The sequence below is a fragment of the Strix aluco genome, chromosome Z (assembly GCF_031877795.1).
Source record: "Strix aluco isolate bStrAlu1 chromosome Z, bStrAlu1.hap1, whole genome shotgun sequence".
Lineage (NCBI taxonomy): Eukaryota > Metazoa > Chordata > Aves > Strigiformes > Strigidae > Strix > Strix aluco.
Genome location: NC_133971.1, coordinates 27207507 through 27223148, shown reverse-complemented (window position 1 = coordinate 27223148; position 15642 = coordinate 27207507). Strand labels below are relative to the sequence as shown.

Here is a 15642-nt window from a genome sequence, read left to right as displayed (position 1 = left end):
GTTTTTTGGTTAAAGCTTGAAATACCTCACTGCAACTGAGACTCTTTATTATTCACAATATAGTTTATAACGCAGTCTGCAAAAAGTCTGTTAAAAAGTAATTTCTGCTGAGACTGAAATTGTTTTACAGGAGTACAAGAGATGCGTTACAGAAATGAAATCACTCAGAGTTTCCGACCCAGCAACGCTCCCCCGTCATTCTCGAGCGGTTTCACAACCAGTCGGACGAAACCTCCCGGAAAAGCGGCCGCTCCCCTACCCCCTTAGCCGAGGGGCCGCCGGGGAGGCGGGAAGGCGGGGCCGCCGGCGGGCGGGCGGGCGCCGAGGCGCGCTCCGCAGGCCCGCCCCGCCAACCCCGTGATGGCGGAGGCGGAGCCGGGCTGCTCTTCGAGCGGCTGCCCGCGGGCTGAGGGAGTCGCCGCGGCGCCATGGGGCTGGCTGGGCTGCTGGTGGGGTTCTTCGTCCTGCCCGCCGTGCTGACGAGCACCAGCCTTCGTCGCGGCGCCCCGCGGACTCAGCCCGTGCCGGAGCCGGCCTCGGCCGCCGTCCCCGAGGACTCGCTGTGGCCGCTGCCGCAGTGGATCCGCACGTCCCGCCGCCAGCTGCAGCTGGCCCCGGGCCGCTTCCAGCTGGTGCACGGCGCCGGCTCCTCGGCGGGGCCGGCCTGCGGTCTGCTGCAGGACGCCTTCCGCAGGTGAGGGGGCGGGGGTGGGGGGTGCTGCGGGCGGCGGCCCGGTGGTGGGAGCGGTGACCTCAGGGCCCCGCCGGCGTCTCTGCTTCCCCGGCAGGTACTACGAGTACATGTTCGGGCAGTCTGGCCGGCGGAAGCGGGGCCGCAGGCCGCTCGGCGCCCGGACGGAGCCCGAGTTGTCGCAGCTGCAGGTGGTGATCGAGTCCCGGGACCCCGGCTGTCACAGCTACCCGCACCTCGCCTCCAGCGAGGCCTGTGAGTACCGCGCGCAGATGGTCACCCCCTTCCTCTCTCCTTCCTCGTCTTACACAGCATCCTTAGCGCTCGTCTTCCAATCCAGTGTAAAAGTCAGCAGTTTTTTTTTTTTTAAGGAACTGAAAATCATGCTGAGGTGCTTGAGAACATTTCACGGCCATGGCACCCAGAAGATAATTCGTGCTCTTGATGCTATGGGAAATACCAGCCTGCAGTGAATCATGAAGCCGCTTAGAAGCGTAACCTGTGATTTCTGCAGTTCAAATAATATTTAACTCATTTACCTGCTGCTGCCCTTTCTAGTAACAGTCATTAGGAATCGGAGCTATTATGCTGTGCCCGGTTATGTATGGTGAGATCTAAATGTAGTCAAGAGATCATCCTTTCAGTACAGGGTGTTGAGTTAAGGCTGGCTTTGCTTATTCGTCTGCTCCCCTTAGAGACAGCTACATTTCAATTGAAACTATCTACATTGGCTATGTACTTGGTTTCTCTGTTTTTCCAGGAGCATCAGAAAGTGTTCATTGAACTTCTTGCAGTATTATAATCCACTTTCTTTCTATCAGTAGATACAAGGGAGGACTTAAAAACATGATGGTTATGTTGGATTTTTTCTGCTATGCTGCTTTAGTTCTATGACTGAAGTCTAGAGTGAAGTACCCTAAAATCAAGTCCTAATTACCACAGAAGTTTCTTAACAGAAATAAGGATGAGTTGATAGATTGGGTTTTGTCTGGGCAGGTTAGCAGAGAATTCAACATACTCAATTCATCTAGTTCTGTCTTGAGATAATCTTCTGTAGTAGACAAGGCAGTTGTTTGGTATCCATGGTACAAATCCTTAGAAAAAGATCTTTTTAATCTTAAATCACACATCTGCAGCAGGATTAATTCTACCTGACTTGTGATAGAATGTACTGATTTTAAGTTTACTCAATTGTTCTGGTACATTTAGCCAAGTAGTGCAATTTTTGTGTGCAAGTTTATTGTATGTTTCAATGTGAACAAGGTACAGCAGCAAAATTGCTAAAGCTTTAGAATTTCTCTGCCAGTCAGGTTATTACACTGCTTTACTACTAGCTGAACTTTGAACTGCCTTGTGAACTTCAGATTTTAACCAAAGCTGGTTCTTCTCTTCTGTTGGGGCATCTTGTCAGACCATGTGATTTTTAGGTTCCACTCTTCAGAACGGAGTTTTCCCTTTACTGTAGGAAAGGAGTTTCCTGTTACAAATAACATAGAGTTTTCCTCATGTGGTAAGCTAAGCTCTTCAGACATCAGCAAGGTTTTAATTTTCTGCTTTTTATTAGGATAGCTTGTTCATGGAACAAATGCTGAAATACGCAGTTATTAGTCACTTGCTGGATTCAGCAGTTTGGCTCGTTTTCTTAATAGAGATTGTATGGATGCGTCAGTGACTATCCTATAGCAAAAGTATTGGATATGTAATCAAAGTACAAGTTATCTGCCCTTCTCCCAGTAGGCTTGTGTAAAAGGTTCCAAATAGCCATCTAAAACTTGTTGTTCTGCATTCATTTAAGATATGATACATATTCAGAAAAAAGCCTGCTGTCATGGAACTAAATCCCTGACTGAATTCCAGTTTACCACAGAAAAACCCATGGAGATTGCAGTAGTCTTCTCAGTTATCTTTCTATCTAGAACTTACAGTGTATGGAGTCAGTGCTTAGGTTAAAATGGAATCTTGAGGTACTTTCTTTATTTGTTTCTTCACTAAAATTTACTGAATCATCTTAAATGGAAAGCAAAACTACTTCAAGTTCCCCCTTTCCCCTCCCTCACCCCCCCCCCAGTATTTTGTAAGTACTCAAACTTAAGGGAGGATTGTTATGGATACCTTTGGATACCATTCTTCATTCTACTCACCTTACTTAATCTCACTGCCCCCGTACATGTGCTCATTAAATGGTGGGGTCTGATTTTTTTTTTTTTCCTTTGTAATTAAACCTTTATAGCATGCACCTAAGAATATTACTTGACAGGCTGTAATTCTGGAAAAATACGTAAGCATAATCTATGTAACAGGAAGGTAAAAGGAGAAGTAAACTTTTGCAGTTAGGTCTGGCTTAGTTATTCAACCCTGTGTCTTAAATGCAAAAATATCATCCGCTGTGTTTTAAATCCGTTTGGGTTAAACGTGGCTGGAATTCTGGCCCACGTGCAATATTTAGCATTGCCATTATTAAGCACCATATTTGTTTTATCATCTTACTGATCAACTGTTGATTTTCTGACTAGTAGCTTGCATTATTTTGGGAGTACGTATATGAACAATAGCTGCACAGTATCACTGTTAAAAACAGCATTGGTTGGAATTTAAAAAACAAAGGGAGACATGGCACTTGAAGAATCCGTTTAATGCCTGTTAGCATTGTCCTGTCAATCCATGATTTCTTGAGGAATAATCTTTTTTTTTTTCTTTAGATCATTTAACTGTAACTGAGCCTGTGGCTATACTGAAAGCAGATGAGGTATGGGGTGCTTTAAGAGGTAAGTTGATACTTTTTCTATAAAGCAATATGTTCTGGGCTTATACAAACTCCATGACAGACTAAGAACCAGCTGACCTCTGAGCCTTGTCCTCATTCAGTCCTTCATGGGAAGTAAGCTTGGGCATCGAAGCCAGGATACCCAGATGTGTGTTGGTCAGTCCCTCGGTCCGGATGCTCAGCATCTCAGAGCCAGGGGCACACCATAAATGCACTCTTGTTGCAATCAGCCAAGCCAACCAATCCAAGGTGCTGAAAAGTTCTCTGATCTACAGTGTGAACAAATTATTCTGTGACTGCATCTAATAACTGAACGTGCTGAACACATCACCAACAAGACCATAATGCTGAAGTTTGTCTGCTGTTCTTACTGGAACGTTAGTCTAAATTAGCAGATTTTTCATGTTGAATTAGAAACTTCACCAGTTCCAGAAATGACAGGAATGACAGATCCATGACACCAGAAATTCCTACCTTGCTCTCAGTAACATCCATACTATTCAAGGATTAATTTGGTACAGCTGAACTGTAGTGCTAATATTCAGTATTTGTGTATAATGGAGAGTTTGAATGGTTCTCTCTTCAGAATTTCTTTAACTGTGGTGCTTGAGCAATTAAGGAAACTCTGCTAAAGAGAAAGAAACTTGGCTACAAAGCATTCTTTCAAGCTATGTAAATAGTTATGGTCCTGTTTTTAACAAAAACTTTAAGGACAAGCACTGGGTTGTCCTCCAGATACCTTTCTTGAATTTTTTTTTTTTGTTTTTCCCAGGCTTGGAAACCTTCAGCCAGTTGGTTCATGAAGATGACTATGGAAGTGTAAGTACAGCTGTTAGCTAAAACCACAGTCCTGATAACAATAATGTTCTTTATTAGGTGCTCTTCTAGAAACAGCATATCTACTAGTTTCATTAAGTACTTTTTCAGAAAATGATCCTTGGAAAGCTGTTAACTGAAAAGTATTTCTTGTTTGAAATTAATATAAAATGGTAATTCTAATTTTTAAATCTTGTTCTCATAGTTTCTTGTCAATGAATCTGAAATCGATGACTTCCCGAGATTTGCTCATAGGGGAATCTTACTAGACACTTCAAGGCATTATTTACCATTGAAATCTATTCTTACAAACCTGGTAAGTGGTCAGTTTTGTATCATTAATAATGAAGGCTTTTTGTTCTTGTGTTTTGCCCGCTGAAGTAGGTAGCAACTGGAGCTGGTGTGAAAGGAGAACCTGTCTCCTCTGGCTGACTTCTAAAAGGACAGAGTGAACTTTGCTAAGTGAAGGTCAGAACATGTACCAGAGAGGAATTGAGTGGGCAGACAGTGATTAGTGAATCACTAGGAGGCTGGGATTTGTGGTACCTTGGGTTTTCTGTATTTTCTGTTCCCTAAACCAACTCATGTATTTCTTGGAAGCATGTTTTCGAGATGTCTGACTGTCACCAAGAGACACACAGGGGACCTTGCAATTCCTAGCTTCAGTGCCAGTGGTTGCAGGAAAATTCCAGTCTTTTTAATAACCAGGCTTTGGTAGTCTTTTCTTAGACTGCTAAGAGCAAGCCAGTAATTAAATACTACAGAGCAAGGGGGGAAATCGGAAATGTTCATTGGAAGCTACTGATTTTTCACTGCATCCCTTTGAAAAGAAAAAAAAACAGACAAAAAAAAACTTTCTCTGAAAAGCTTAAGTAAGCACATTGAGAATTCTATACTCCCACCTTGATGGGAAGGTGGTGAATTTGTGTAATCGTACCAGCCAAAGCTGTGGGATTTTCTGTTTTGTACTTCCCTTTTCTGCTGTTGAAATCCACGTAGCAGTGCTTATTTGGTGGGTTGAAATAGAGGGGCCTTTTTGTGGAGTAACATGCAGTTTCCTGTCTTGTGTCTGTTGTGCTTTTCCAAGATGAAATAATATTAGAAATTTCCCTTCCATGGTGCAGAACTTTGCAGAGCAGGCTTAAGATGGGCAGAAGGAGTGCAGGTAAAACCAGTCTTAATTTCCGACATCATCCTTGAACTGTGCTCAGAACAAATGCTCCTGCCATGCTGCCCAAGTTCCAGAAGGCAAAGGCAGGGACTGGAAGAATGAAGAACCATCCACTGTAGGAGACTTCTGATTAGGTTCGAGACCATGTAAAGAACCTGAAGGTGCGCAAGTCCATGGGACCTGATGAGATGCATCCATGGGTCCTGAGGGAACTGGTGGATGAAGTGGCTAAGCCACTATGCATCATATTTGAGAAGTCGTGGCAGTCTGGTGAAGTTCCCACTGACTGGAAAACGGGAAACATTACTCCCACTTTTAAAATGGGAAAAAAAGGAAGGCCCAGGGAACTACAGGCCAGTCAGTCTCGCCTCTGTGCCCGGCAAGATCATGGAGTGGACCCTCCTGGAAACTGTGCTAGGGCACATGGGGAATAAGGAGATGATTGATGACAGCCAACATGGCTTCACTAAGGGAAAATCGTGCCTGACAAATTGGGTGGTGTTCTGTGACAGTGTTACAGCATTGATGGATAAGGAAGTAGCAACTGATGTCATCTACTTGGAATTGTGCAAAGCTTTTGACACTGTCCTGCACAACATCCTTGTCTTTAAATTGGAGAGACATGGATTTGATGGATGGACCATTCGGTGGATAAGGAATTGGCTGGATGGTCACACTCAAAAGAGTTGTAGTCAACGGCTCGATGTCCAAGTGGAGACCAGTGGTGTTCCTGAGGGGTCAGTATTGGTACTAGCGCTGTTTAACATCTTTGTTGGTGACATGGACAGTGGCATTGAGTGCACCCTCAGCAAGTTTGTTGATGACATCAAGCTGTGTGGTGTGGTCAACATGCTGGAGGGAAGGGATGGCATCCAGAGGTAGGCCCATGCAAACCTCATGAAGTTCAACAAGGCCAAGTGTAAGGTCCTGCACATGAGTCGGGGTAATCCCAAGCACAAATACAGGCTGGATGATGAGTGGATTGAGAACAGCCCTGTGGAGAAGGACTTGGGGGTATTGGCTGATGAGAAGCTCAATGTGACCCAGCAATGTGCACTTGAATCCCAGAAAGCCAACTAAATCCTGGGCTGCATCAAAAGAATTGTGACCAGCAGGTCAAGGGAGGTGATTCTCTCCCTCTTCTATGCTCTTGTGAGACCCCACCTGGAGTACCCCAACATAAGAAGGACATGGATGTGCTCAAGTGGGTCCAGAGGAGGTCATGAAGTTGATCAGGGGGTTGGAGCATCTACCTTGTGAAGACAGGCTGAGAAGGTTGGGGTTGTTCAGCCTGGAGAAGAGAAGGCTCCAGGGAGACCTTATAGCAGCCTTCCAGTACTTAAAGGGGGCTACAGGAAAGATGGGGAGGGACTCTTTATCGGGGAGTGTAGTGATAGGTTGAGGAGTAACGGTTTTAAACTGAAAGAGGGTAGATTCAGATTAGATATAAGGAAGAAATTCTTTCCTGTGAGGGTGGTGAGACACTGGAACAGGTTGCCCAGAGAAGCTGTGGCTGCCCCCTCCCTGGAAGGGTTCAAGGCCAGGTTGGACGGGGCTTTGAGCAACCTGGTCTAGTGGAAGGTGTCCCTGCCCATGGCAGGGGGGTTGGACTAGATGATCTTTAAGGTCCCTTCCAACCCAAACTCTTCTATGATTCCATGAACTTGCCCCTCCATGGGAATTTCCCACTTCACCTTTGAGATCAGTCCCTGTTCAGGATTAGGGTTTGTGTAGTGTTTTATTTGCAACTGAGGGTGCTTCAAAGACTCAAGTAGTTAGCTGTATCAATATTTTTTTGGCTTTTCTAAAAGACAACAATGTCCAAAGAGTAACTTGACTTTTGAGACTTGCATTTCTGACCATTTTTGTGTTTCTGTAACTGTTGCTATTCTGTTTTCTTTCCTTAAATTACATCCGTGGCTGTAATACTTGCCCAGAGCTACATTTTATGCCATTTTCCTGGTTTAAGAACAAGTGTGCTTTTCCTCCCACCTGTGCCTGCTTGAATCAGGCTAACCTCAAAAAGAGCAGCAGTAATCCCTTCACTGATATGTGGTAATTAGATGCTTAAGGCAGCAGTTCAAATACATTTCTTGTTTAATGTTCAGCTGTGGTACTGTATTTCCAGGAAGGGCATTGTCCTTGAGGAAGGAGTGGCTGAGATAAAGGTCAGGAGATGTAATTTTTTATGTGGACAGATGGTATTTGATAGAAATGCATGAAGACATGCAGTAATTAAAACTTCTGCCTAATAAAATAGATGAGAATTTTTGGGAATGGACAAGGTATAAATCTTCCTCTGTATTTGGTGGGAGTTCCTGAAGAGATTTTGTCCCTTCTTTAAACACAGCTTGGTGGAAATAATTGTATTGTGGCAAGGGATTGGAAGCAACTGAGTTGAAATTACTCAGTCACAAACGATGTAGAGAATACTTACGCTGTCTGCTCGCAGCACACACCACTTCTATGACTCTTAACAAACTTGCATAGCTCAGGGTATGTGTGTAACTGTCATAATTCTAAAATAAGTGTGTTAACATTTATCTTGATTATCAAGCTCAAAAAAAGGGAAGTACTGAAAACATAAGGGGAACAGTATCTTGTGGCAAAAATGTTAGTGACTTCCACAGAATCCATTTCAAATGGATGCAAAATAAACCATAGAAGTAGGGATGTACTAAATAGTAGGAAACTCTCTCATGCTGTTTAGTTTTTGTGTCCAGAGTATTTTAGTAGAAAAGTATAAGCTTTTCTGTAAGCTGAAGTAGCTGATGGTGCATAGAGAATTACCCGGATATGTTCTGAAGTGGAAGAAATTAATAAGTGTTAATAGCAGTTCCCCTTCTACCAGCCAGTATAGCATGATCAGATCAATAGCTTGTTGACATGAGTGGTGCAAATAAATGGCAGAGGAATGGAGCAGCTATATAAATAGGCTGGTGCGTTTTGGTCTATGCTTCTAGGATCAGTGAAACATGGTACACTTTTTCTTTGGTTTTCTTTGTTGTTGTTGCTTTAGGCACGCAGCATATACTGGGACAAGACCACATTTTGCATAGGTTTTCTGTGAGAGTGAAGTGCTTAACTACACTTTATTGCTTTATTTGTTACAGGATGCCATGGCTTTTAACAAGTTCAATGTTCTGCACTGGCATATAGTAGATGATCAGTCATTCCCTTACCAGAGTATTTATTTCCCTGAGTTAAGTGACAAGGTGAGTAAACGTCATTGGAGCAGGGTGGGAGGGCAGAAATCTGGCACATATTTCATGAAAATAAAATGCAGAGCCTAACGATGGTTGAATACATATGCCTTGGTTGATTGTGAAACAATACCAGAGGACCAGCAAGTCCACATTTAGGATCCTACCTGAGTGTCTGTGTGGATCATATTTAGACCTTCCTTGGTGGATGCCTGGTAAATGACCTTCCTCACTCTTCCATGCAAATTTGCTGGTGACAGTGATCCTCAGTGTTTGCAGGCCTTCAGGCAGTAATGTTGTGCAAATAACCTGTTGTGGCAAACACTGCTTGGATTTCTGTTGGCTGGTTTGTTTAACTTCCTGCCACTCAAAACAAATGTAAGAGTTTCCTGTCAGCTCTCAGTTTGGAACCACTCCAGTAGTACTTCTGCCCTGTCTGAGATCTAGTTAACTTTACAAAACACAACATACCTGTAAGAGGTTGTTTTCTAAAACAAATACATTGCAATGTATCTCTTTATTTCCTGATTCACCACAGATTTTGCTAGTTAATGAAAGCCATCATGAGGTTCTTGCTCTGTCATGGTACAGTAGTAGTCGAATCAAGCATGAATAATTAAGTAGACTGAGCCTAAGCACAAGATTTGTGATTCTGTTTTAAAATGCATGCTAGAATTTGACCCTCATGAAAATTATGTAGGCAGTGCTTGAGCAGATGCCATGATGAGTTTTATAATTCAGAAATTGTAGATGTTGGGATGGTACAGTCACATTATTTTTTCTAATAGTGGCTGTGAAGTTCTGTCCTATTCCTCACTGACAGATGGAGAGAAAGAGATGGCTTTTGTCTCAATAGCCTCCTTTTTGAAAGGCTTCTTGTTTACCATTATCTTTTTTGAGTAACTCAGCTGTGGAAACCATTTCCAGATAAATGGAAGCTTATGGTGCTATTAATCATGAGGAGTCACAATGCTTTTCTTGTGTAGTCTGGCTCTTTAGCAAGCATCTGTTTCACCAAACTGTAGCAGTCTGGGTCACTTGTCAAATTTGTTGGCTGTGTGCAAGTGGAATAACACTCAAATTCAGTGTCATGAAACAAACACACTCTGACGCTAAATTGGGCATTGTATCAAAACTGACAAGTAGAGGTGTTGCAAGAAGACACCATTATTTCTGACTTGGCCAAATTTTTCCATTAGTCTTGCATGTCATGTAACAAAGGCCCTATGTTTCAGAACTAATGATGCAGAGGTGGAGGGAAAAATTAACTTGCCTCTGTACAGAAGAACTGAAAAATATATCTTTCCAAGATCTGATGGAATAGAAACTAGCTTTTCTGTTTTTTTCAGTAACTGTGAACTAAGAAGGAAAGGACAGTCTCCTCAGGAGATTTGTCTTAGTGTGGAAAAAGGGGTTAACTTTTGTGGGTTTTTTGTTCTTGTTTTGTTGTTTTGGTTTTTTTTTTCGCCTCTAATCAACCAAAAAGTTCTGTCAGTGCAGTTGCACTTGTGATAAACCAGAAAAGGCCAACTTGTAAAACTGCTCTCCAGTCTAAATTACAACACTTTAATGCCAATTTTGTGAGCTGCTGGCATAATTTTTTGTAAACTGTCTCTAAATGTGAATACTTTACAGGGAGCATACTCCTGTAACCACATCTATACTCCTACTGACGTCCGTCTGGTGATTGAATATGCCCGGTTAAGAGGCATTAGAGTTATCCCAGAGTTTGATACCCCAGGACACACGCAATCTTGGGGAAAAGGTATGTCCAAAAAAGTATTAATGGTTAAAAGATTTTGGTACATAGGGTGTAGTAAGCAAATTAACTTGTTAAAAAGCTGCCTTTAAAGTGCTTTGAAAGGCCCTTGATAAGAGGTGAGCAAGGGTCAGACTCAGTGATGGTCATGACCTTTATGTTTTATAGGTGCTAAAGTGAACGGAGAAAGCTGACACTTCCTGTGCTGGATGTGTGTGTGAAGGCACAGATATACTCTCTCTGCCTTAAACTTGATGTTGTTACCCCCCAGTCAGTAGTATTCTTTGAGTTTAGAGTAATAAGGCAGTGGGTAGAAATAGTGAGTTGCTGTCTCTAGAGACTTCTGCTTTGGGAAGGTTCTTTCAAAGTGGTTGATGTTTCTGTCTATTAGTAAAGTGGTAATCTGCCAGTGTACAATACACAGCAAAGTTCGATTCACAACACAGCTTCTTTGCTCTCTATCTTCTGGGTCTCAGAGTAGTAATTCTCTTGATAGAGAATTCTTGAATCCTGAGAGTGGTGGTGTTTACCTGTACTCAAGGACTAGGGAACCTTGTGCATTAATTCAAGGTGCGCTGACTGTAATTAATGTAAGATGGTTTTGGCCAAGCTGGAAATGGTAAAGATTTTTCTAGTGCTTCACCGCTTTAGCTTTAGACATGGAGTGAGTCTTGTGCTCATCCTGTGGGGATGTGGCCATAATGTTGGAAGATGCCCTTAGACTCTTTGTCACTAATTGTCACTAATTTAAAATGAGGAGGAAAGGAACAAGGCAAAGACTAAATTTGCTAAACGCTCTTTCTGAATTCTTCATCTCATGTGATCTTTGCTGTTATGGAGCACTAATGAAAGCCAGTGGCTTGCCTGGTGATATGTGAGGTGGTCTGTGTTCATATTAAGAGCAAGGTTCAGCTCCCTTGCCTAAAATTAATTGTTCCAAATAGCTTTTTAAAATGTGATGCACAGGAGCCAGTTCTGGCTTTGCCTGTGAACCTGGGTAGCTATGCTTTGTTTGCATTCAAATTAAAGATATTAGAGAGAAGTCTTAAGGCATGCAAGGAGGGTAGTTGGAGCAATCTGCCCCCCACGCCCTGTTTGGGAGAAGTATGCTCAGAGTAGGAGACTCACAGCCAGGAAGGTGCTGCTGCAAATAAACTGGACTTAGGAATCTCCAACTTACATATAATAACTTTTTCCTATTTTGTTATCCTGGCTCATCTTCAGATACCTTGACTCAAAAAACAATGCTTAGCTTTGATGTCTGTCTAGGGTTTCTTTCTTGTGTAGAGGTAAATTCCTAGCAGACTGAGGTGGGACATCTACCCTGAGCCATATACGTCCCACCTACTTAGGTGTTAGCAGAGTAATAAAAAGAGAAAAGAGGCTTCTGGAGTGCACTCATTAGATTTGGCTTCCTTTTAATTGTCTTCCTTCCTAAATCCATTAAATATTTCTTATTCAGTTAGTCATCCAGAAGCTATTTTCCAGGTATAGTGACGTGTTCCATAAATTAGCATATGTTAAATCACAAATCTAAAAGTCAGAGTCCTGATTTCCAGTTAGAGGTTCTTCAACCTTGGGCAAGTTGTTTTATTTCATGCTGTCTCTATTTGATTATACTTAGAATAGATGAGCACTTAAGTCATGAATATTAACCTTTTTAATATGGGTAACTGCCTCTTCCTGCTAGCAGAGTTAACATACCAACATGGAACTGAATATCCTCTATTAATTGTTTCTATTAGGTCAAAAAGATCTTCTCACCCCTTGTTACAGTGGAGAACAGCCAACTGGGTCATTTGGACCTGTGAATCCCATTTTGAATACAACTTATGACTTCATGACTAAATTCTTCAAAGAGATCAGTAGTGTATTTCCAGATGCATACATTCATTTGGGAGGAGATGAAGTGAACTTCGATTGTTGGTATGGTGACAGTTCAAACAATAAATATCTAGTGCCTCTTATACTTGCATAAATCCATCAATTATGGAACTCAGTTGTGTCAGGTTTCACTGCTCAAACCAAGGATCTCTGCTCGTACTTCTGTAACTATTTACAGGCAGAGCATTTGTGATCCTCAGAAAGCAAGTGATGTGCAGAATTTTGCTTTGACTAGTAGTTTCACAAATGTTCAGGTACTCCGAAGGATTTCTTTATGAAAAGTAACCTGGCAGGAAGGAGAACTAGTATGGTAGAAAAGTACTGTGTAAGATAATTAACTTTTAAATGCTTTGTGTTAAAGGAAAAGCAGTTCGTTCCATTGAGTTCTGCCTTCCAGAAAATCTGCTAACATTAAGTATTACAGTACTGACTTTTGTGTGCTTGTATTAAAAGTATGTAATGTATTAATGGAGTTCTTCAATTGGTTATGGATTTTGAATATTTTGGAGTCTGCTGGAGTAACTAAAAATACGGAGTTTGGAGCAGATCTAATTGGATGAGTATTCAGACTGGTCCAGTTAGTATTTGTGTGCTCTCTTGAAACATCAAATCTGAACACTCATGACTTGCTTTACTTTTTGAAAAGAAAGAAAATTTCTGACAAATGCTTTATCACAAAATTGTTGGTTTGCTTTTGGGGTATTTTCCCGAATTCTTGATTTCATTCCTGCAGATCCCCTTGTACTATGGCTGCTCAATTTCCAGACCTGCTGGCAACTTTCCCACAAAGTCATAGAGAAGCCAGGAACCCCAGAGCTCTTAGGAGCTTGAGGCAGCCTGCCAGAGATTGTTGGAGAACAGGGACTCCAGTAGTTCTACCAGAGAAGTAGGACTATTGGCTTTATTTCAAATTGAAATGAAACTGTTTCAAAATACCTAAATCACGTTAGCTTGCCGCTTCTGCTCTGTTGTGCATTCCAGGCTATGGTGTGCATAAGGCATCAGCTAGTGTGCTGTGCATAGGTGGAAATGTTTGGGAAATCTGGTTTAAAACAAAACAATTTTTTTTTAATTATTTTGTTGTTTTTAAGGAAATCTAACCCCGAAGTGAAAGAGTTTATGAAGAAGCAAGGATTTGGCACTGACTATGCTAAACTGGAATCTTACTATATTCAGAAGTATGTTATTTTTTTAATTCTTGCTCAGCTTTTCACAGCCACTATGTGAGGGTGGTGTTGAGGTGCAGGTACTGAAGCTGATTTAGGTTAGCCTATAGTGTTTTCAAAAATTGCCATGTATTGGGGACTACCCACTTTCTTTTATTTTAATACATTGAATTGAATTTTACATTCAATGTAGGCTAGTTCTACATATACTCTGAATGTGTTTGGTATCTTAAACTAGGTATCTGCTGGAATGTCAGCGCACAGAGTGGGGTGGAAAAGTCCTATGGTTTTTGCAGCTATTTATTTCTCTTGTTCTTACCAACATAGATTTAGACATCTGTATGAGTTGCTGGTAGTTCTGCACATCCGTTTGTGCTACTGCACGTGCATTTCCTTATACATGGGAGAACATGCTCTTCAAAGCAGAGCACTGAAGACCAAAAGCAGAGAAACCTGTTTTTTCTTGGTCCCCTATACTAGTGCTAAGAAAGGCCTGTGTGCCGTAGGGTAGAAAATGTTGCTACTTTGTGTGCCTGTACTGATCTCATTGAAGTTCACAGACACGAGCTTATTTCTAAATTCTAGGATTTTGGACATTGTTTTCTCCTATAACAAAGAATACATGGTCTGGCAAGAAGTGTTTGATAACAAAGCGCAGGTGAGATGGGAAAACAAATAAGATAATCTTGCATAACAGCACAATATTGTGGGAGACTTACAAAGTAGACTATTAAGTAGTTACGATTGTGTCTCTTGATAGTTAAAACAAGTCTGCTGACTTTAGCAAGTCTCCCCTGGTGTGGGGCCTGCCTTGAATTTATCGTTTTTTGAACATGTAAACTAGGTAGAACAGGAACACTAGCATTGAAGTGCTTTCTAAAGGTGAACACAGGTAATATAATAAACTTTAGAGCATCAGAGTAAAGGGTAGGGAAGTTTCTATGAATTTCCAGGGTTTTTTTTTTTCTCCTCACATAACAGTGCGGCTGGTTTAGTGACACCAGGTTGTCAGGTTTTTGGAGCTGGTCAGATAACTGGTGCATGTAGGAACCCTCTTAGGGCATTAACTGTCTATCGTATAACCTAGGCTTCACTCTAGGGTGAGCTTTGTTAAAAAAAGAGTTAATCAGCTTTTGACTGGGGGGAGGGAAAAAAAAAAGACAAAAGGTAGCTTCCAAAATGTTCCTCTTCTAAACAAAATACCACACTCCCTGTTTTGAAATCCGTCATCCTTTTTCCTGATAACAGCAATTAGGATTGTCTTTAATGTTTAGAGTTTTTTGTTTTTCCCACTTTTAGCTGAAGCCAGACACTGTAGTTCAAGTGTGGATGGAAAACAACTATGCTCATGAACTGAGCAGTGTCACTGGAGCTGGGTTCACTGCTATCCTGGCAGCTCCCTGGTACTTAGACTACATCAGTTATGGGCAAGACTGGAAGAAATACTACAGTGTTGAACCGCTTAACTTCCCTGGTTTGTTACTTTTTATACGCATGTTCTGTGCATGAAAGTCTTTGGTTCATAGTAAGGTGTAAATAGGAAAAATAAGGCTCTTTAGAGTAGTCCATGCAGTTACTATAATCAGATATGCTGTAATCAAAGGACCTCAATGTCAGCTAGAACTCTGGAAAATTCTCAAATAAAAAAAAATGCAACTTTCCACTTCTTGCAAGAAAAAGTTTTACCTTCCTCAAGCATCTGGCAGTGGTTGTGTGAGACGGGATGCTGGACTAGGTGCACAGATGAATCGTCCATTTAGGGGCAGAGATGTCTGTTGGTAGACATTGAATTTGTAAGCAAGTTTCTAGGGCGTTAGACTGTTGTCAGAAGGCTTGTTCTTTCCCTCTGGCTAAAGCTGATACAAACATCTTATGTTTTCCCCAGGGCTTTCATTTTGTGCAAGGTAGCTCTCAGAGCTGATTAGGGCAAACACCTGACTTCATAGCCTTTTCAAGGAATGTTCTGTGTGTGATAGAATGAACAGTTTCAATCAGGACTGAGATCTCTGAAGAATGTCAGAAGGCTGAGGAACGTCTTCAGAATGTCCTTTCTGATAGAGAAGGGAAATGGGTTCACTGGGCAAATGGCCTGGTGGTTCTCGCATTCAGTAACAAGACTACCAAACATTGTTAGTGCTCAGATTAGATATTTTATATAATAAAACAAACAACATCAGTCCTCTCGGTA

General features: G+C 41.9%; 1 protein-coding gene across 3 annotated transcripts in view; it reads left to right on the top strand.

The window, feature by feature from the left end:
- The first annotated feature begins 339 nt into the window (after nt 1–339).
- HEXB (hexosaminidase subunit beta) overlaps nt 340–15642 on the top strand; it is a 19698-nt gene continuing 4395 nt past the window's right edge. Inside the window, exons 1-11 of one of the 3 annotated variants that reach the window (XM_074812885.1) lie at nt 340–694; nt 789–946; nt 3391–3456; nt 4228–4274; nt 4477–4587; nt 8556–8657; nt 10281–10410; nt 12150–12330; nt 13380–13466; nt 14040–14112; nt 14754–14928. In XM_074812885.1, the coding sequence (XP_074668986.1) occupies nt 429–694; nt 789–946; nt 3391–3456; nt 4228–4274; nt 4477–4587; nt 8556–8657; nt 10281–10410; nt 12150–12330; nt 13380–13466; nt 14040–14112; nt 14754–14928 (1396 nt within the window). In that variant the 5' untranslated portion in view covers nt 340–428. Of the gene's footprint in view, nt 695–788; nt 947–1062; nt 1299–3390; nt 3457–4227; nt 4275–4476; nt 4588–4652; nt 4740–8555; nt 8658–10280; nt 10411–12149; nt 12331–13379; nt 13467–14039; nt 14113–14753; nt 14929–15642 lie in introns of those variants that run through there. The other 2 variants (XM_074812886.1, XM_074812887.1) reach the window with 2 other exon arrangements.